The sequence below is a fragment of the Salvelinus alpinus genome, chromosome 5, assembly GCF_045679555.1.
Source record: "Salvelinus alpinus chromosome 5, SLU_Salpinus.1, whole genome shotgun sequence".
In the NCBI taxonomy this organism is placed as follows: Eukaryota; Metazoa; Chordata; class Actinopteri; order Salmoniformes; family Salmonidae; genus Salvelinus; species Salvelinus alpinus.
The window spans coordinates 57,624,058-57,644,607 of record NC_092090.1 but is presented as its reverse complement, the minus strand read 5'-3'; the positions used below and the strand labels follow the sequence as shown (position 1 = coordinate 57,644,607).

The window sequence follows — 20,550 nt, the reverse complement described above, 5'->3', positions numbered from 1 at the left end:
TCACCTGCAGGATCTTCTGAGACCAGCTACCCAAACAGCTGATAAAACGGTGGGTTTGCACAACGGAATAATTTTTTATTTATTTTATTTTATTATTATTTTTTATTTTTTATTTTTTACTTTGTTTATTGATTTTCAACACCAGCATTTACAAAATAATTGCACTTGTAAGTTATTTGGTAGTAATATAAAACAACACATCAAAGACAACAATACAGCAAAACAAAGAGAGAGACAAAAAAATAAAATAAAAAAAGACAAGAAAAAATATATATTTTGATACAGTTGTTACAGGTCAACTAGCACAGATACAGTCCTTAACATCCGAGATGTTGTGTATACACATACCAGGCCTCTTACATCACCAATATCTAAATATACATCACTCTGGAACTGCAGGGAAATGTAGTTGCTTAACATAAGAAAAGAAGGGAGCCCACATTGCATAGAATTTGCAATTCAAAACGGATTTAATCCAAAGAGCATGAGAAGGGGGTGCAGAGGATTTTCATCTAAGTAAAATGAATCGTTTCGCTAACAAAGTGACGAAGGCAATTACATCCTTATTCATTTTCGGTCAATTGTATTATGGGTAAGGAAACCCCAAAATAATGCAATAAAATGGTCTGGCTCGATCTATTGTCGAGGTATGCTACCCTTAGTTGTTAATGAGCCAACGCTAGCCTCTAACTCGCCAATGCAAGTGCTGTGGCCTGTAGCACCGCGCTCCAGCTCCGATAAGGCCACTCCGTGTGCATCGAGCCTATTCTGTATACTCTCTAAAGATGTAGGAGACTGACCACATCTCCTTGATCTCATTCACCTCACAGTAAATGACAACATGGCCATTATCAGCCTTATAGAAGAAAGCTATGGGCCTATACTACACTACACTGAACACCCATAACGTACACACTGTCTGCAAACCTGCATACTAATAACCAGGAAACAGGTGTTAAAACCAGTCAACCTCCCACTGAACCATCGCACACATTACACCAACACATTAATGGGCTGTGTCCCAAATGACAACCTACAGTATTCCCTATTTAGTGAACTATTTTTGACGGAAGCCTTATGGGCCCTGGTAAAGGTAAAAGGAGGGGGGCACAAGCTCTGGGGGCCCATGCGCCTATCATCAATGTCTATTTTTTTATTCATTTAGTAAATCATCTTGACAGTAACCCCAGTAACCCATTTTAATTTCCATATTTACTAGAAAGCTAAGTATTTGTTTCTTGGGATTCAGGAATATGACTGAAAAAGGCCTCAGGCCTTGAAAAAGAAACAATTCCACTGATTGAAAGTGTAAGGGGATATCGGTGAACAAATGCCGCGGTCAAGGCAACGATTTCAGCACCATGGACAGCGATCGGTAATGTGAGTGGCTGTCTGGCTGTCACATTCAATAAAAAAAATTTGGGGGGGGAAACTCCGTCCTGCCTTGCAGGGGGGGGTCCAGAGAAACTACGTTACACCAGTGGCAACAGCACAACACCAGATCAGGCCATGTCTCTCTTCAACAAGAGGTCTTCTGACAACTTGGGGCAACCTGGCGTAATAAAGGTTAAAGCTGTGTGTAGGCTATGTACAAAACTCGCCTTTAATTTGGTTTAATTTACATTTAATTTATTAATGAAGTGACGTCTGTCTTCACCTGAAAACTGAGGGCTCTTTGCTGTAACAGTATGCTCTTACATTCCTGGTGCCAGTCAGTGTCAGTATTTGAAATGCGTTGTGCGAGGTCGAATCTAACTTTGTCTCTCTCCGGAGAGACACGAGTTCTCTTGACATTTAATGTGGCTTTTCTCTCCTTTTCTGTAATTAATATGACATTTCCCTCTGCCCCATATAACCCCATCTCTCCCTGTTTTCACTGGGCTGTTTTACTGACGGCTATAAAGATGAAATGTGAGGGCTATTAGAGACCCTCAATGCACACTGCCATGGAGCCACAGAGCCCTTTCAACTAAATCAGTATGGGGGAAAGCCAACAATGGGATGGGAGCACGGTTTACGATTCCCCCCTCGCTCCTCGTAAGTCCACCCCCATTCCACCTGCTTCTCTTGTCCAAATCCCACATACACCCTCACATTCTCAGACCCCCCCCCCCCCCCCCCCCCCCGCACACACACACACACACACACACACATCGCTAACCACTCTACATCAGATCTGTGCTGCGAAGCCAGTTTTAAAGTAACGGAGTGGCTGCGGTTCCGGATCTTCTGGAAACAAAATTTTCATAGCTATAGATACAGAGATTTCTGCTCATGTGCCGCGCTACTGCTTTCCCCTCTGAGCACTTTCAGCTTTGGCTCAGTGCCCACCCCATGACTCTGCTGCCGCTTGTGCACGAAAGACAGTTTGAACAGACATAGTTCTTTGTCTGTTTAAACTGTAATGTATTGCAACATAAGCGCGACACAACAGGCAGTCTAGCGGTCATTTTTTAGGAGGGGAGTTTGCTTGCATGCAGCTATTTAGGAAAGCAGCAGAATATCAAACTAGACAAGACACAGACAGGCAGTCAAAAGCGATTTAATGTGCAAACGTTGGCTATTGGGAGGCAGGTAGGCAGTCAAAGTGGTAGTGTTATTATTTCAGAAACTCTGACTATTTGGCAGCACAACTATAAAAATGATCTAAATCACACAAAACACTGATAGTTTTGCCCCAATGCAATGTGTAGACCAGTGGAGGCTGCTGAGGGGAGGATGTCTCATCAAACATGGAAACTGTGTTTGATGTATTTGGTACCATTACACTTATTCCCTTTCAGCCGTTACCATGAGCCCATCCTCCCCAATCAACGTGCCACCAACCTCCTGTGGTGTAGACTGCGTCTTGCTTGTGCTTTTTTGGTTACACTTTTTTGGTTACTACATAATTCCATATGTGTTATTTCATAGTTTTGATATCTTCACTATTATTCTACAATGTAGAAAATAGTACAAATGAAGAAAAACCCTTGAATGAGTAGGTGTTCAAAATTTTTACTAGTACTGTATATATATATATATATATATATATACGTATATATATGTATATATATGTATATATATATATATATATTTGGAATGTTTGTTTAAATCGCCACTGGGTTTTTAATCCACCTGTATGAGGCAGAGACATAGTCTACATCATCATATCATTAAAATTGGTTGAGTGTTCAGAAGACGGTGAGAAGAAATGTGATTGTGTGCATAAAATAACAAAAGCGCAGAACGTGATTCAGATCCTTAGCTTTGAGAAAGAGGGTTCTGGATGGGCCATGGGCGAAAACTCCATATTCGCAGCCACCACCTTAAAGGAAAGAAATGTAATGATTCCTGTCCTTAAAACTTTACCTGTGCTTTGGCCTCAGCCCCAACTTGCTCTGGTTTGTATTAAAACTCCCTTGGCCCTGGAATCAGACAGACCGTCGCCCCATCCTCTCCCTCCTTCTCTCTCCCTCCTTCTCTCTCCCTTCACTCTCCCTCCTTCACTCTCCCTCCTTCTCTCTCCCTCCTTCTCTCTCCCTCCTTCTCAATCTTACCAGCTACAGTGCAGCTCCAGATCCAGCGAAGGCCCTATCCAGCCATTCCCAACACAGTAAAAACCTGCGCCAGGGAAGGATGACAAAGACAGTGAGTGAGAGAAAAAATGTGGAAGATGAAGGGATAAAGAGAGGGAGAAAGAGAAAGGCAGAGAGGGGAGATAACATGGAGAAGGAGACAGAGTTGCAAGGTAGAGAGAGTACTAGAGATTTGAATTTGAATTGAAAGATGCCCATGATGTAAATCAGGTATTTTGCATTCCAAATTCTTCAGTCCAAGTCAATTTCCGATCTGGCTAGACATTTACATATCCAATCAACCAACCCTTCCATCAAACCAAATGGATTGAACAGAAAGTCTTCTCCATGTGGTAGGGACTTCAGAAATTCCACAAACACACAGGCACACGCACGCACTTAACACACACACATGCACGGACACACACACACACACACACACACGAGCGCGCACACGCACACACACAGAACAAGAGCGAGAGAGCGAGACCACCCTACTAGAATCTGAAGTCAAATGTTTACCGTTTACTGATGATCTAGTGCTTCTGTCCCCAACCAAGGAAGGCCTACAGCAGCACCTAGATCTTCTGCACAGATTCTGTCAGACCTGGGCCCTGACAGTAATTCTCAGTGAGACAAAAATAATGGCGTTCCAAAAAAAGTCCAGTTGCCAGGACCACAAATACAAATTCCATCAAGATACCGTTGCCCTAGAGCACACAAAAAAACGATACCTACCTCGGCCTAAAAATCAGCACCACTTCCACAAAGCTGTGAACGATCTGAGGTACAAGGCAAGAAGGGCCTTTTACGCCATCAAAAGGAACATACAATTAGACATCTCAATTAGGATCTGACAAAAAATAATTTAATCAGTTATAGAACCCATTGCCCTTTATGGTTGTGAGGTCTGGGGTCCGCTCACTAACCAATAATTCACAAATTGGGACAAACACCAAATTGAGACTGCATGCAGAATTCTGCAAAAGCATCCTTTGTGTACAAAGTAAAACACCAAATAATGCATGTAGAGCAGAATTAGGCTGATACCCGTTAATTATCAAAATCCAGAAAAGAGAATTCTACAATTACCTAAAGTGAACCGATTCCCAAACCTTCCATAACAAAGCCATCACCTACAGAGAGATTAACTTAGATAAGAGTCCCCCAAGCAAGCTCTGTTCACAAACACAACCAGACCCCACAGAGCCCCAGGACCAGCTTGCTTAGGGGACTCTTCGAGCTGGTCGGTCACATTTGGTTTGATCTAATTGTGTTGCTGTCCTGGGGTCTGTGGTGTCTGGTTGTGTTTGTGAACAGAGCCCCAGGACAGCAACACAATTAGATCAAACCAAATGTGACCGATCGGCTGAATTTTGTCTTATGTAGCAACATTTGAAATTGTGTTTTTTACATTGGCTAAAAGTAGAGACTCAGAGCTAGAAAATGGTATATTATACACTACAGTTGAGGAACAATGGAAAAGTAATTTTGCTTTGAAAGTTGATAAAGTTGTATACTCACTTTTGAGAAAATGGCTTTAGAATATTTTGGTACACCTACTGGTTGAGCTCTTTGTCTACACCCATTCAGCATCGTTCACACGCTCTTAAGCTTTAGCCCCACCCATCTCTTTAAGGATTTGCATGTGAGGCAGAGGAGTAGGGTTGATCTGAGCGTTCTGTACTAACAACAGCAGTCAAGCACCCAAGCTAACTGGCTAACGTTGGCTAGCTTGCTAGCTACTTCCAGACACAAATGAGAGAACAGCTCACTCTGACCATTTTACTCACCCTAGCAGAGCTGGTTAGGCTGTTTTTATGTTATCCAGAGTGTTGGTGACTGCAACTGTGCTGCTGGCAACAATTTCACTAAAGTTTTTTTGCCAACGTTTACTGACATATTCAACGGGTGTTGAGCATTCATAAATTCGTCAGTTATTCTGCGCTCTGGCATACTCAGACAAGAGTGCTCTGAAATCGGAGTAGATAGCCAGAGTGAATTTACCAGCTACTTCTATCAACAGTTGTCGCAGTGACATCATGAACATTCTACTGAAATGGTTACTTGCATAGTGCAGTCTTTTGTTAAGACATGTAGCTAGCTAGCTAGCTAAACAATGAACCATAATCCCAACTCATGATGTCACTACCCTGCATGAATCTGCAGGTAGCTAACCAACCAACCAGGTTCAATGTTACTGGCTCTGAGCTACAAATAATATTACTACACAGATCATACACGTAATGTTAGCTAGCAAGCCAGCCAGCTAACATTAGCTAGCTAACGGTACACTTTAACTTGAAATGAAAACAACTTTTTGACAAAATTAGAAACGTGTAATATCTAAAAATGTAGCTAGCTAGACTATCTTACCCATATACATGGTGACATGTATATGGTCAGACATGCTGACCATATATGCTGACTTTTTCTGTGGCTAAACCAACTAGGCTTGTAATGTAACAATTTTATATTTACAGATGGCATGCACGTTTGTTATTAAGGCACATGAAAGTTCACATGTTCCAGAAGGCATTTCTGCCAAAAAGAAACACATTTTGAGTTTTAAAAAAGTTCACATTTAAATGGCTCTCCTGTGAAGTAGTGACGAGCGACATACGCCTAGTTTCCTATAACGAGTCACAAATGAGAAAACAAAAAGATAATTATTTGACACGTTGGAAAGAATTTCCCAATAAACAGACCAAACTGGAATGCTATTTGGCCCTAAACAGAGAGTACACAGTGGCAGAATACCTGACCACTGTGACTGACCCCAAAATAAGGAAAGCTTTGACTATGTACAGACTCAGTGAGCATTGCTATTGAGAGAGGCCGCCATAGCCTGTCTTCTCCTGAAAGCCAGGTCTGCCGTTGTGCACACTGCTCACAACATGATGTAAAAACTGATCTGCACTTCTTAACCACTCCTGCCAAATGTATGACCATATTAAAGACACATACACAGACCCACAAAGAATTTGAAAACAAATCACATTTTGATCAACTCCCATATCTATTGGATGAATTACCACAGTGTGCCACCACAGCAGCAAGATTTGTGAACGACGCCCACAAGAAAAGGGCAACCAGTGAAGAACAAACACCATTGTAAATACAACCCATATTTATGTTTATTTATTTTCCTTTTTGTACTTTAACTATTTGCACATTGTTATAACACTGTACATAGCCATAATATGACATTTTAAATGTATATATTCCTTTGAAACTTTTTTGAGTGGAATGTTTACTGTTCATTTTTAATTGTTTATTTAACTTTTTTGGCAATGTAACTGTAACGATTTTCCTCCTCCTCTTCATCCGAAGAGGAGGAGCAGGGATTCGACCAAAACGCAGCGTTGTGAAATGACATTATATTTATTTAAACAAGACAAAAAACGAACTATACTTGATACTAAACAAAATAACAAAACGATGTAGACAGACCTGGACGTAAGAACTACATGTAACGAAGAACGCACGAACAGGAAAAATGACTACACAAAACGAACGGACAAACAAACCGAAACAGTCCCGTGTGGCGCAACATACACAGACACGGAAGACAACCACCCACAACAAACAATGTGAAACCACCTACCTTAATATGGCTCTCAATCAGAGGAAACGTAAACCACCTGCCTCTAATTGAGAACCATATCAGGTCACCCATTAACCAACATAGAAACACATAACATAGACTGCCCACCCAAACTCACGCCCTGACCGACTAACACATACAAAATAAACAGAAAACAGGTCAGGAACGTGACAGTAACCATACTGTATGTTTCCCATGCCAATAAAGCCCATTGAATTGAATTGAGAGAGAGAGAATATGTAAGGTTACTGATCATTTCTGATTGTTTATTTCACTTGCTTTGGCAATATAAACGTGTTTCTGATGGCAATACAGCCTCTTTGAACTGAAATTGAATTGCAATTGAATTGAAAGTTAATTGAAATTGAATTGAAACTGAATTGAAATTGAAATGAGAAAGACAGAGAGAGAGAGAGAGAAAAAGGGACAGAGGGAAGAGAGAGACTGAAACACGGAAGCCTTACATTCTCCTCTCTCCCACTCCCTAATTCACTCAGCCTTGTTCGGGGGAAATGCCAGCCAGGATAAGGCAAGGCAATAACAAAAGAGGCGTGACTGTGTGACTGAGCCACTCGTAAACGCCACCGCTCATCTATTCAGTGTGAAGTAGCCAATCCAGTCCCAATACTCATGCTGATGAGGGACAGAAAGAGAGAGAAAGAGAGAGAAGGGGTTAGATAATGTGCCAATTAAAGCTAACCCAGGGAGAACTTTGCAGATCATGGATCTGTGTCTGTTGCTTTCAACCCAACTAGATTTACGAAGTGGTGAGTTGTCAATAGCCTGAATCATGAAATGTTTATTGTGCAAGGATCACGCAATGGGCTAGACTCCAAAAAATGAAGATGTCCTTTTTCACATTGCTTGTCAGGAGTAATATATTCTTAATGTGCTGTGGGTGAAAGACTTCCCCTATCCTCTCTGGCTGTGCCCCTATGGCCCTGGTCAAAAGTAATGTACTATATAGGGAATAGGGTGCCATTTGGGACACAGTCTCTATGTATCATAAATAGTAGGAATCCCAATCCAAGCAAAGCAAAAACAAATCAGTCTTCGGCCACTTCAAAGCATTGTTGCTTTAGGACTTTATGGCAATGACTTAACTTAGGAAATGTTTTAAATAGTTTTTTTAAGTGGTGGTGGGGAAATACATTTTTTCCTATATCTATGGACTTAGCTAAGTCTCTCAAGATCAATGACTTAGACTTCGGAAATGTTTATTGGTCTTTTAAGTGTGGAAATACTTCAATGCTAGCTACTGGGTTCAATGAGTCCACTAGATTGTAGGCCTTTGCAGTGGTGGAAAAAGTACCCAATTGTCATACCCAAAAGTCTAAGTATTTGGTTTTAAATATACAGTGCATTCTGAAAGTATTCAGATCCCTTGACTTTTTTCACATTTTGTTGCGTTACAGCCTTATTCCAAAATTGATTCAATAAATCAATCCACACACACAATACCCCATAACGACAAAGCAAAAACAGGTTTCTAGAAATGTTTGCAAATTTATTAAGAATAAAAAACTAATATTTACTTACACATTTACTTAAGTATTCAGACCATTTACTCAGTACTTTGTTGAAGCACCTTTGGCAGGGATTACAGCCTTGAGTCTTCTTGGGTATGATGCTACAAGCTTGGAACACCTGTATTTGAGGAGTTTCTCCCATTCTTCTCTGTATATCCTCTCAAGCTCAGTCAGGTTGGATGGGGAGCGTTGCTGCACAGCTATTTTCAGGTCTCTCCAGAGATTTTCGATCGGGTTCAAATCCGGGCTCTGGCTGGGCCACACAAGGACATTCAGAGACTTGTCCCGAAGCGACTCCTGCCTGTCCTGTCTTGGCTGTGTGCTTAGGGTCGTTGTCCAGTTGGAAGGTGAACCTTCGCCCCAGTCTGATGTTCTGAGCGCTCTTGAGCAGGTCTTCATCAAGGTTCTCTCTGTCCTTTACTCCGATTATCTTTGCCTCGATCCTGACTACTCTCCCAGTCACTGAAGAACATCCCCACAGCATGATGCCGCCACCACCATGCTTCACCGTAGGGTTGGTGCCAGGTTTCCTCCAGACGTGACGCTTGGCATTCAAGCCAAAAAGTTAAATCTTTGTTTCATCAGACCACAGACTCTTGTTTCTCATGGTCTGAGTTCTTTAGGTGCCTTTTGGCAAACTCCAAGCGGCTGTCATGTGCCTTTTACTGAGGAGTGGCTTCTGTCTGGCCACTAACATAAAGGCCTGATTGGTGGAGTGCTGCAGAGATGGTTGTCCTTCTGGAAGGTTCTCCCATCTCCACAGAGGAACTGTAGAGATCTTTCAGAGTGACCATCAGGTTCTTGGTCACCTCTCTGACCAAAGCCCTTCTCCACCAATTTCTCAGTTTGGCCAGTTGGCCAGTTCTAGGAAGAGTCTTGGTGGTTCCAAACTTCTTCCATGAAAGAATGATGGAGGCCACTGTGTTCTTGGGGACCTTCAAGGAAGGAATGCTCCTCTCTCGTAACTCTACGGACACTTCCTTCGAACTCATGGCTTGGGTTTTGCTCTGACATACACTGTCAACTGTGGGACCTTATATAGACAGGCGTGTGCCTTTCCAAATCATGTACAATCAATTGAATTTACCACAGGTGGACTCCAATCAAGTTGTAGAAACATCTCAAGGATGATCAATGGAAACAGGATGCACCTGAGCTCAATTTGGAGTCTAATAGCAAAGGGTCTGAATACTTATGTAAATAAGGTATTTCAGTATTTTAAAAGTTTTAAAAGTTTTCACTTTTTCGTTATGGGGTATTGTGTGTAGATTGCTGAGTCCCCAAAAATATTTAATACTTTTTAGAATAAGGCTGTAACATAACAAAATGTGGAAAAAGCAAAGGGATCTGAATACTTTCGATACCCAATAAAACGACTTAAGTAGTACTTTAAAATATTTTTTTACATAGACCTTTCCTGAAGTCTAATAACTAGTGGCCTCATGGGTGGAATGCTATTAATATTTTTCATAAATAATAAACATTGTGTTAAAAAAAAGCAGAAAATCCAGTGTTTCTATGTCAAACAAGTTTTGCTATATTTCAGTCTTCTGTGTTGTATATAAACTGTAATATTGTGATGCAAACTCAAAATCTGACATGGTACAGGTGTCTACTTTTATTAAGCCCATAACAATGTGTGTGAGGTGTATACGTTTTTTTCAAAGTATATTTGTTTAAGACTACCAAGAATCACTGTGTGTGACCCTGATTTAGCTCACTGCAGCAAAAGGTTATTAAGTACTTTACACCACTGGACCTATGTGAGTGTTGTCTGTGAATGCAGCTGACAGCAATGTCTACTAGGCTATGGGCATATGTATGGGAGGTTATGGGCCCATGATTGTGAGTGTTGTATGTAAGTAAGTGGGGATGTGTGAGTTTACATTAGTCATTTAACAGATGCTCTTATCCAGAGCGACTTACAATTAGTGCATTCATCTTAAGATAGCTAGGTGGGACAACCACATATCACAGTGTTGTGTTGTAGCTGATAGCATACATAGGCCTATGAGTGTGGTACATAAGTAAGTATGACTGTGTGAGTGCTGTAGCCGTGTAAATGTTGTATAAGAGACTGACAGCGACGGCGGGGATTGTGTTTTCCAGACAGCCCAGACACGGTGGTGTCCCCTGGCATTCCCTGGATCAGTGGGGTGAGGAGGACTTTGCTTGTACAAGCTCTTCAAGCGTGGTTGGCTTCCCGTGACGACAAGGATAAAAGGACCGCCACCGTTAAATATTCACACGTGAATGTCTGAGAGGGGCAAGGGGGGGAAACAACCCCACACCCACAAGCACACACACTAACACACGCGCTCATACACACACACATTTACACATGCACGCACACACACAAACACACACACACACTTAGGGGATTCTGTGTCCAACCATCTGAGGGAATCTCTCCCCTGACTTCTCAGAAACATGTCTCTATGTGCTCTACTTCTAAAGACTTGGTTGCATTTTAAGAACAGTCTGCCTAAGTCAATCACATCATACGCCATGCTGTATGCACCAGAAGTGACATCACTACGTGTATCTTCAGACAATAACAGGAATTTAAAATCTCCTTGCTGTATGATTTTATTGGTGTGTTGTGTGAGTACACTTTCTCATGTAAATAAAACCAGGGCAGATTGAACAGAGTAGGGAAGAAATATAACACGGAAAGACAGAATGGGGTTGCTGTTGTAAAGTGTCTAAACAATGTTCAGAGATACTAATAGTGAGGCTAAATGCTAACAGGCTAAGCTAACTCCACCAGCCAGCTTCCAGCATGCTAATAGTGAGGCTAAATGCTAACAGGCTAAGCCAACTCCTCCAGCTGGCTTCATGCATACTAATAGTAGGCTAAATGCTAACAGGCTAAGCTAACTTCACCAGCATACTAATAGTTAAAAAAAAAAAAAAATTCACCTTTATTTAACCAGGTAGGCCAGTTGAGAACAAGTTCTCATTTACAACTGCGACCTGGCCAAGATAAAGCAAAGCAGTGCGACACAAACAACAACACAGAGTTACACATGGAATAAACAAACGTACAGTCAATAACACAATTGAAAAAAATCTTTATACAGTGTGTGCAAATGAGGTAAGATTAGGGAGGTAAGGTAATAAATTGGCCGTAGTGGCGAAGTAATTACAATTTAGCAATTACCACTGGAGTGATAGATGTGCAGAAGATGAATGTGAGTAGTGATACTGGGGTGCAAAGGAGCAAAACATTTTTATAACAATATGGGGATGAGGTAGTTGGATGGCTATGTACAGGTGCAATAATCTGTGAGCTGCTCTGACAGCTGGTGCTTAAAGTTAGTGAGGGAGATATGAATCTCCAGCTTCAGTGATTTTTGCAATTCGTTCCAGTCATTGGCAGCAGAGAACTGGAAGGAAAGGTGGCCAAAGGAGGAATTGGCTTTGGGGGTGACCAGTGAAATATACCTGATGGAGCGTGTGCTACGGGTGGGTGCTGCTATGGTGACCAGTGAGCTGAGATAAGGCGGGGCTTTACCTAGCAAAGACTTATAGATGACCTGGAGCCAGTGGGTTTGGCGACGAATATGAAGCGAGGGCCAGCCAATGAGAGCATACAGGTCGCAGTGGTGGGTAGTATATGGGGCTTTGGTGACAAAACGGATGGCACTGTGATAGACTGCATCCAATTTGCTAAGTAGAGTGTTGGAGGCTATTTTGAAAATGACATCGCCGAAGTCAAGGATCGGTAGGATAGTCAGTTTTACAAGGGTATGTTTGGCAGCATGAGTGAAGGATGCTTTGTTGTGAAATAGGAAGCCGATTCTAGATTTAATTTTGGATTGGACATGCTTAATGTGAGTCTGGAAGGAGAGTTTACAGTCTAACCAGACACCTAGGTATTTGTAGTTGTCCACATATTCTAAGTCAGAACCGTACAGAGTAGTGATGCTGGATGGGCGGGCAGGTGTGGGCAGCTATCGGTTGAAGAGCATGCATTTCGTTTTACTTGCATTTAAGAGCAGTTGGAGGCCACGGAAGGAGAGTTGTATGGCATTGAAGCTCGTCTGGAGGTTAGTTAACACAGTGTCCAAAGAAGGGCCAGAGGTATACAGAATGGTGTCGTCTGCGTAGAGGTGGATCAGAGAATCACCAGCAGCAAGAGCAACATCATTGACGTATACAGAGAAAAGAGTCGGCCTGAGAAGTGAAACCTGTGGCAGCCCCATAGAGACTGCCAGAGGTCCGGACAACAGGCCCTCCGATTTGACACACTGAACTCTGTCGGAGAAGTATTTGGAGAACCAAGTGAGGCAGTCATTTGAGAAACCAAGGCAGTTGAGTCTGCCGATAAGAATGTGGTGATTGACAGAGTTGAAAGCCTTGGCCAGGTCGATGAATACGGCTGCACAGTATTGTCTTTTATCGATGGCGGTTATGATATTGTTTAGGTCCTTGAGCGTGGCTGAGGTGCACCCATGACCAGCTCGGAAACCAGATTGCATAGCGGAGAAGGTACGGTGGGATTCGAAATGGTCGGTGATCTGTTTGTTATCTTGGCTTACGAAGACTTTAGAAAGGCTGGGTAGGATAGATATTAGGTCTATAACAGTTTGGGTCTAGAGTGTCTCCCCCTTTGAAGAGGGGAATGACCACGGCAGCTTTCCAATCTTTGGGAATCTCAGACGATACGAAAGAGAGGTTGAACAGGCTAGTAATAGGGGTTGCAATAATTGAGGTGGATAATTTTAGAAAGAGATGGTCCAGATCGTCTAGCCCAGCTAATTTGTAGGGGTCCAGATTTTACAACTCTTTCAGAACATCAGCTATCTGGATTTGGGTGAAGGAGAAATGGGGGAGGCTTGGGCAAGTTGCTGTGGGGGGTGCAGGTCTGTTACCGGGGTAGGGGTAGCCAGGTGGAAAGCATGGCCAGCCGTAGAAAAATGCTTATTGAAATTCTCAATTATCGTGGATTTATCGGTGGTGACAGTGTTTCCTAGCCTCAGTGCAGTGGGCAGCTGGGAGGAGGTGCTCTTATTCTCCATGGACTTTTCAGTGTCCCAGAACTTTTTGCAGTTAGTGCTACAGGATGCAAATTTTTGTTTGAAAAAGCTAACCTTTGCTTTCCTAACTGCCTGTGTATATTGGTTCCTAACTTCCCTGAAAGTTGCATATCGCGGGGGCTATTCGATGCTAATGCGATACGCCACAGGATGTTTTTGTGCTGTTCACGTCTGGAGTGAACCAAGGTCAATATATGTTCCTGGTTCAATTTTTTTTGAATGGTGGCATGCTTATTTAAGATGGTGAGTAATGCACTTTTAAAGAATAATCAGGCATCCTCTACTGACAGAATGAGGTCAATATCCTTCCAGGATACCCGGGCCAGATTGATTAGAAAGGCCTGCTCGCTGAAGTGTTTTAGAGAGCGTTTGACAGTGATGAGGGGTGGTCGTTTGACCGCAGACCCATTATGAGGCAGTGATCGCTGAGATCCTGGTTGAAGACAGCAGAGGTGTATTTAGAGGGCAGGTTGGTCAGGATAATATCTATGAGGTCGCCCGTGTTTACGGATTTGGGGTTGTACCTGGTAGGTTCATTGATAATTTGTGTGAGATTGAGGGCATCTAGCTTAGATTGTAGGACGGCCGGGTGTTAAGCATGTCCCAGTTTAGGCCACCTAACAGTACGAGCTCTGAAGATAGACGGGGGGCAATCAATTCACATATGGTGTCCAGGTCACAGCTGGGGGCTGATGGTGGTCTATAACAAGTGGTAACGGTGAGAGACTTGTTTCTGGAAAGGAGAATTTTTAGAAGTAGAACCTCGAATTGTTTGGGCACAGACATGGATAGTATGACAGAACTCTGCAGGCTATCTCTGCAGTAGATTGCAACTCCGCCCCCTTTGGCAGTTCTATCTTGTCGGAAAATGTTCTAGATATTATAGTGAGGCTAATTGCTAACCCAACTCCTCCAGCTCAGGCTCCAGAGGGGGTCTCACCTGCAGTAGTTGTGGCTGCCAAGACCCCCCTCTCCGCTGGGGTACTTGAGGGTGTTGTAGGGGTGCTGGAAGGTCTCATTCCAGAAGAGGCATGGCTTGCCCCCAAGAATGCTCGTCTGGTTCTGGCAGCCCCTGTAGTCCCCTCCATTGGCTGTGTAACATTCTGGAGAGAAAGAGAGAGAGAGGGAGGGAAGGAAGGACGGACGGAGGGAGGGGGGAAGGAGGGAAGGAGGGGGGAATGAGGGAAGGAGAGAGGAAGAGAGAGAAGGGAGAGAGGGAGAGAGATTTAACAAGTGTTCACTGTGTTTGGCATTTAGAGAGAAAGATCTATTCTGATAAAAATCCAAAGCTTGGCTGAGTTTTTTTCAGTCATGTTTTTACATCAATGTAGTGACCTAGTCTGTTGATAATATTGAGCCAAAAGAGTAGGCTTGAATTATTAGCGTTTTACACAAATAGGATACGATCTAAATAACTGTAAGTCTTGGAATAGTTGTGTTCTTTACCCAATTAAAGATTCTAAAGATGGCCAAGTGTGTTAGATAGCTAGCGTGAGATCAATCACACAATATTACTCCAATTAATGCCCTCCAAAATTTCCCCAAGGGTCTTGAGAAACCCACTACGATGTACACAGTAAAAAAAACAGGCATGGTTTGAATTTTCTGTAAAATTGTACGACAACCATATGGAGATGAGAGAGAGAGAGAGAGCGCGAGAGCAAGTGAGAGAGAGAGAGAGCGACAGAGAGAGGGACAGAGAGAACAAACTAAAGCATGGTTAAACAACTGCATCTCCACTCTAATGCTCAACCAAAAAAACACAAGATGGAGAAAATAAACACTTTTTTTCTCAGACAACAAAAAAAAGAGAAACCAAAATAAACACAGCCAGTGGTGAAGGGAGTCTGACGAGCCCTCATTGCAGTGTTTCCCTCGGGCTCAGAGGGAGAGAGGAGGGTCTCTGGTCTGGCCAGCACAGACACAGGCCCTGTCTGAAAATGCATCTTAAACTCTCCTCTACTTGAGGTGCACTACAGTGAAGTATAGAGTGAAGCTCTGTCACTTTTACTGTCCATCCTGCTTGCGGTGACAGCCATATGCCCTGAGAGATAACGCTATGATGTTGGTCTCTCTCTGCTTCCCCTTTGGAGTCTAAAGTTTAAAGCTCTTTTCCTGTTCCACGGCATCTAGGGTAGAACATCATTCAGATCAGTCTATCCCTATAGACCAGCTTGAAGCAGCCCTGTACAGCTCGTTACCGGCCTGTTTGGGAAGAGACAGGAGCATCACAGAGCTTTGGAAGGACTGCTCCCAAAGTCACCCACGCAACTCAGCCCTAGATGTGTTAGTTCACAGACGAAGGAGTCAATCAGTCCTACCACTCGGTATTGGTCTCCCCTGATTCCCGTTTTCTCCTTAAGACACCCTTATCCAGTCCTCCATAAGGCTGATCTATGGAAGAACACCGAGCAAAATAGAGCAAAAACAAAATCAAAACGACTTCAGTCGCCCAGTGTTGTCTGTATGGAGGTTATGGAGGTTTGATATCTGAAACACAACTTGTCTGATGTCATTCCTTCTATGTCTCGTGCCAAAAGTAACAGGGAACGCATACAATGAATCTCCAACGACGTATTCTGCACGAATAACCACATACAATAGTTTCCGTCGTGAAACACGACGTTCTTGCAGAAGAACGAGCTGCCTCCGTGTCAAACCAGGAGAGGCCTCCAGTTGCTTTCAGTGTCATATAAAAGTGGGTTTTAATGAAAGACATTTAGGGCAGGCGCAATTGTTCGGTCAGCCCTATCCACGACCCATCACCGGCATGACAGACTGACAGGCTTCACTGCTAGTAAGGAGCTGAGGGGTGTAGGGTTTCAGTAATTATGAAGCCACTCCATTGTCTGTAAACTGCAAACAGCTCCTCACCCCACCCGGTGAATTAGTTCTGCCAGTGTCTAGGTCTGCGTGGCTCAGTATCAGCCAAGCATCATAAATATACCTAGAGACTAAAGTGAAGGGGAACGAACATGTATTCATAAAAGTAGCAATCCAGCTTTATAGCATTAGGAGACGTGTCACACTCGTATGGGGAGTATAGAGAGAATGCAAACAGAGAGAGATAGCATCAGCTATCAGTCTGGCATTCAGAGGACAGATGAGGCAGTTTAATAAGGTAGGATGAGTGTGTGTGTGTGTGTGTGTGTGTGTGTGTGTGTGTGTGTGTGTGTGTGTGTGTGTGTGTGTGTGTGTGTGTGTGTGTGTGTGTGTGTGTGTGTGTGTGTGTGTGTGTGTGTGTGTCACAGGATTCACACTGAGCAGTGTGGAGAGTTTGAGGGCCAATTCCAGTGCATTCATGAGTCACTCGTATCCCAGAGCAATCACGTCAAGGGTGCTATATTCTCCACTCCAGTCATCTCAGACAGACAGCAGTACCTTGAAGGAAGCATTGAGGCAGAGCCTTGCATGACAAACAGGCCTCGTGTCTGTCCTTCAAACTGGACACACACACACACACACACTAGATTGAAATTGAAGCGACTGACGTTATGGTGCCTGCTTTACAAAGCAATAGATCAGAAGAGAAAGGGAGAGGAACCCAACGTGACTTTGTGAAATGTCTCCCATTTGTTCAACTTTTGTGGAAGTTTACTGTTTCAGTGTTCAGTACTTTGGATACGGCTCCTGCTGTTGGCAGTCATGTCCCTACTATGGCGAAGCTATCTAACCCTTCCAGGACGAGACGGTAAATAAGACAGTGTTTTCCTAGCGGCCGGGCCAAGGGCTTGATGTGGTCTGGAGGCACCATTTGCCTGCGGTGGGAATGGGAAGTAGTGTATCTGCAGGGACTCAGAGATAATTGAGGCCATCTTAAAGATGAATGGAGTGTTTAAAAGGCCTGCGGAGGAAGGGAGGGAGGGACGCCATGCACATGTCCTTCAAAACGAAAGTTCCTCCCGCTATAGGATGAGGATAGGAAGAGAGATCCAAAAGCTGTGACACAATCCATCCACTTACTACAAGGTCTCCATCCGAAATGGTACACTATTCCTTATTTAGTGTACTACTTTTAACCAGGACCCATCAAAAATAGTGCTCTATATAAGGGAATAGGACGCTATTTGGGACATACTCCAGCTGTCCTCTTCCCTCTGATTGGTGACTATCGCCACCTCAGATCCTCTCCTCCCCCTCTCTGTCAGCATGTGACCATTCCACTCATGTCACATGACAAGGGCCTTCCTTGTGGTTGTATCACAGCCTGATGGGAAACAGAACCAGAGACCACGACCGCATGAGAGAGAGAGAGAGAGAGAGAGAGAGAGAGAGAGAGAGAGAGAGAGAGAGAGAGAGAGAGAGAAGAAAAAACTCTTAAATACATGCAAGATCCTCAAATAGAAAAGTCCGGGAAAAGGGAGGAGAAGAGGAGGATGGAGGACTCGCCCCAAACCCCAACCAGCAAAGTCTTGCTCTCGCAGGATACCACACAAACCCAAGAAGTCTTAAAAAAGGAAAGAGAGGAGGATAATTCACTGAGGGCTAATCGCCCTGTTATTATATTTGTCGGGATTTGCGGGCTAATTACTTCCATACTAAGACTTCAAATAGTGCTCGTTGACGAGTGATGGAGAGAGAGAGAGATTGAGAGACGTATATATAGAGAGGGGGAGAGAAAGAGAGAGAGAGAGGAGAAAGAGAGAGAAACAGGGAGAGAGAGAGATAGTTGTGCCTGCTTGTGGTCATGTGATTTCATTGGTAAACAAAACAAACAAGCAGACAAACAAAGGATGTTCCTCCGTAGAGAGCTGCCAGGTCACGCTATTAATACAGCACTGTGATGTTGTGTTAGCTATGAGCAGGGATGAAACAAAGCGCAAGATAATTACATAGGTCTGGTTCTAAAGACAGACTCTGATTTAAGGAGCGTCCTCCATCCCTCTCTATATCCCTCCATCCTTCTATCCATTCCTCCATCTTTTTTGCAACCCAGTAGGGAGTAACAGAGGGACAACCATGAGGACTGACTGTAGGACAGACTATATATATTTTTATTTGTATTTATTTAATCTTTATTTAACTAGACAAGTCAGTTAAGAACAAATTCCTATTTACAAAGACGGCCTACCAAAAGGCAAGAGGCCTCCTGCGGGGACGGGGGCTGGGATTAAAAATTAAAAAACACAACAAAAATATAGGACAAAACACACATCACGACAAGAGAGACAACACAACACTACACAAAGAGAGACCTAAGACAACAACATAGCAAGGCAGCAACACATGACAACACAGCATGGTAGCAACACAACATGACAACAACATGGTAGCAACACAACATGGCAGCAGAACAACATGGTAAAAGCACAAAACATGGTACAAACATTATTGTGCACAGACAACAGCACAGGGCAAGAAGGTAGAGACAACTATACATCACGCAAAAGAGCCACAACTGTCAGTAAGAATGTACATCATTGAGTCTTTGATTGAAGAAATTGAGAAAAAACTTTCCAGTTTGAGTGATTGTTGCAGCTCGTTCCAGTCGCTAGCTGCAGCGAACTGAAAAGACCCAGGGATGTGTGTGCTTTGGGGACCTTTAACAGAATGTGACTGGCAGAACGGGTGTTGTATGTGGAGGATGAGGGCTGCAGTAGATATCTCAGATATATATGAGGTAACTGACAAAATAAAGTAAACACCAACATAAAGTGTCTTAATAAAGCATTGGGGCACCACGGGCCAAACTCGGCTAGGTGAAACGAACAAGTGTGCTCGCATACTCCGTTAAAAGACCTTCGTTTGAGAAACAAGAAAAAACGAGTCAATAGTACTGTTTGTCCATTTTGAGACACCGTAGTCAGTATACACTTCCTCAAAATAGTCCGAATTAATGTATGATAATTCAAGAAATCTGTCAGTAATTGTGACGTTTTTGCCAAGGAGATCTTAGTCGCGCGATTTTACATTTTACTAACATGCTGACCACAGCCCGCGTTTAGCTAGCGGAATGTCCAACCACGTTTCATGTGTTTCAACCTGTCCCGAAACTAATATACTGTTGACTAACCCCATTCCATACAAATATGCGCAACCGCGGCATTCAAACGAGGCTGCAATGAAAACGAATGGGACTGTAGCGACTGTGTTGGCATCAAAATCTGGTGTGTGAATAACGTTTCTATTCAAGCGTTGATTGACATGGTAATGGCCCGATAGTATTGGAGAAAAGTTTTAAAAAACGGACCCCTCTGACACTGTACGTTAAATTGTTACGTTTCATGACGTAATGTACAGCACGCATAATGCAACTAATTCTGTTTCGTACATCCTCTCTCTACCAGGTGTAGCGCTTCTCTAGCAGATTAAAAATAAGAAAGGGACAGGGACAGGGACAGGGACAGGGGGGATACCTAGTCAATTGTACAACTGAATGCATTCATTTTTTGCGTCATCACTGCAAGCCATCATGACTCTCAAAAGCCGTTACTTACTTCTGAAGATAACTTTAGCGCGCCCTAAAAACCTGATTCATATTTGACATAAACTCTTCATAGTGTTTTATTTAAATTTTAGAGGTGATAAGTTGGACAGATCGGGTTTCCCCACACTGTTTATCTCCCCCTTTCCCTATCACACAGTAGGTTTCGCTTCCCCACCCGCCATTTTTAAAAATACCCGATTAGGCTCATTGCCTTCGTCAATCATGCAGAGATGTGCAGCATGAAGGTCTCGTCATTGATTTTGCTGGAAAGGGGAGAAATTATGCTTTACAATGGTATTCATATTACAGTTGACCTGGAAGTATTACGTTTTTGATGTACAAAAGTGCGTTCGCTAACTATAGTTGGTTCAGAGTTGGTTTTGATATT

The 20,550-nt window shown here is 43.1% G+C and overlaps 2 protein-coding genes across 3 annotated transcripts in view; one reads left to right on the top strand and one right to left on the bottom strand.

Moving 5' to 3' along the window:
* The window catches only part of LOC139576376 (retinol dehydrogenase 14), a 183,784-nt gene that overhangs the window by 12,197 nt on the left and 151,037 nt on the right, over window positions 1–20,550 (top strand). The window lies entirely within an intron of this gene.
* Window positions 1–20,550, bottom strand: part of LOC139576374 (kremen protein 1-like) — a 109,298-nt gene that overhangs the window by 59,296 nt on the left and 29,452 nt on the right. For both annotated transcript variants that reach the window (XM_071402454.1, XM_071402455.1), the window contains exon 2: window positions 14,676–14,838. In XM_071402454.1, the coding sequence (XP_071258555.1) occupies window positions 14,676–14,838 (163 nt within the window). The remainder of the gene's footprint in view (window positions 1–14,675; window positions 14,839–20,550) is intronic.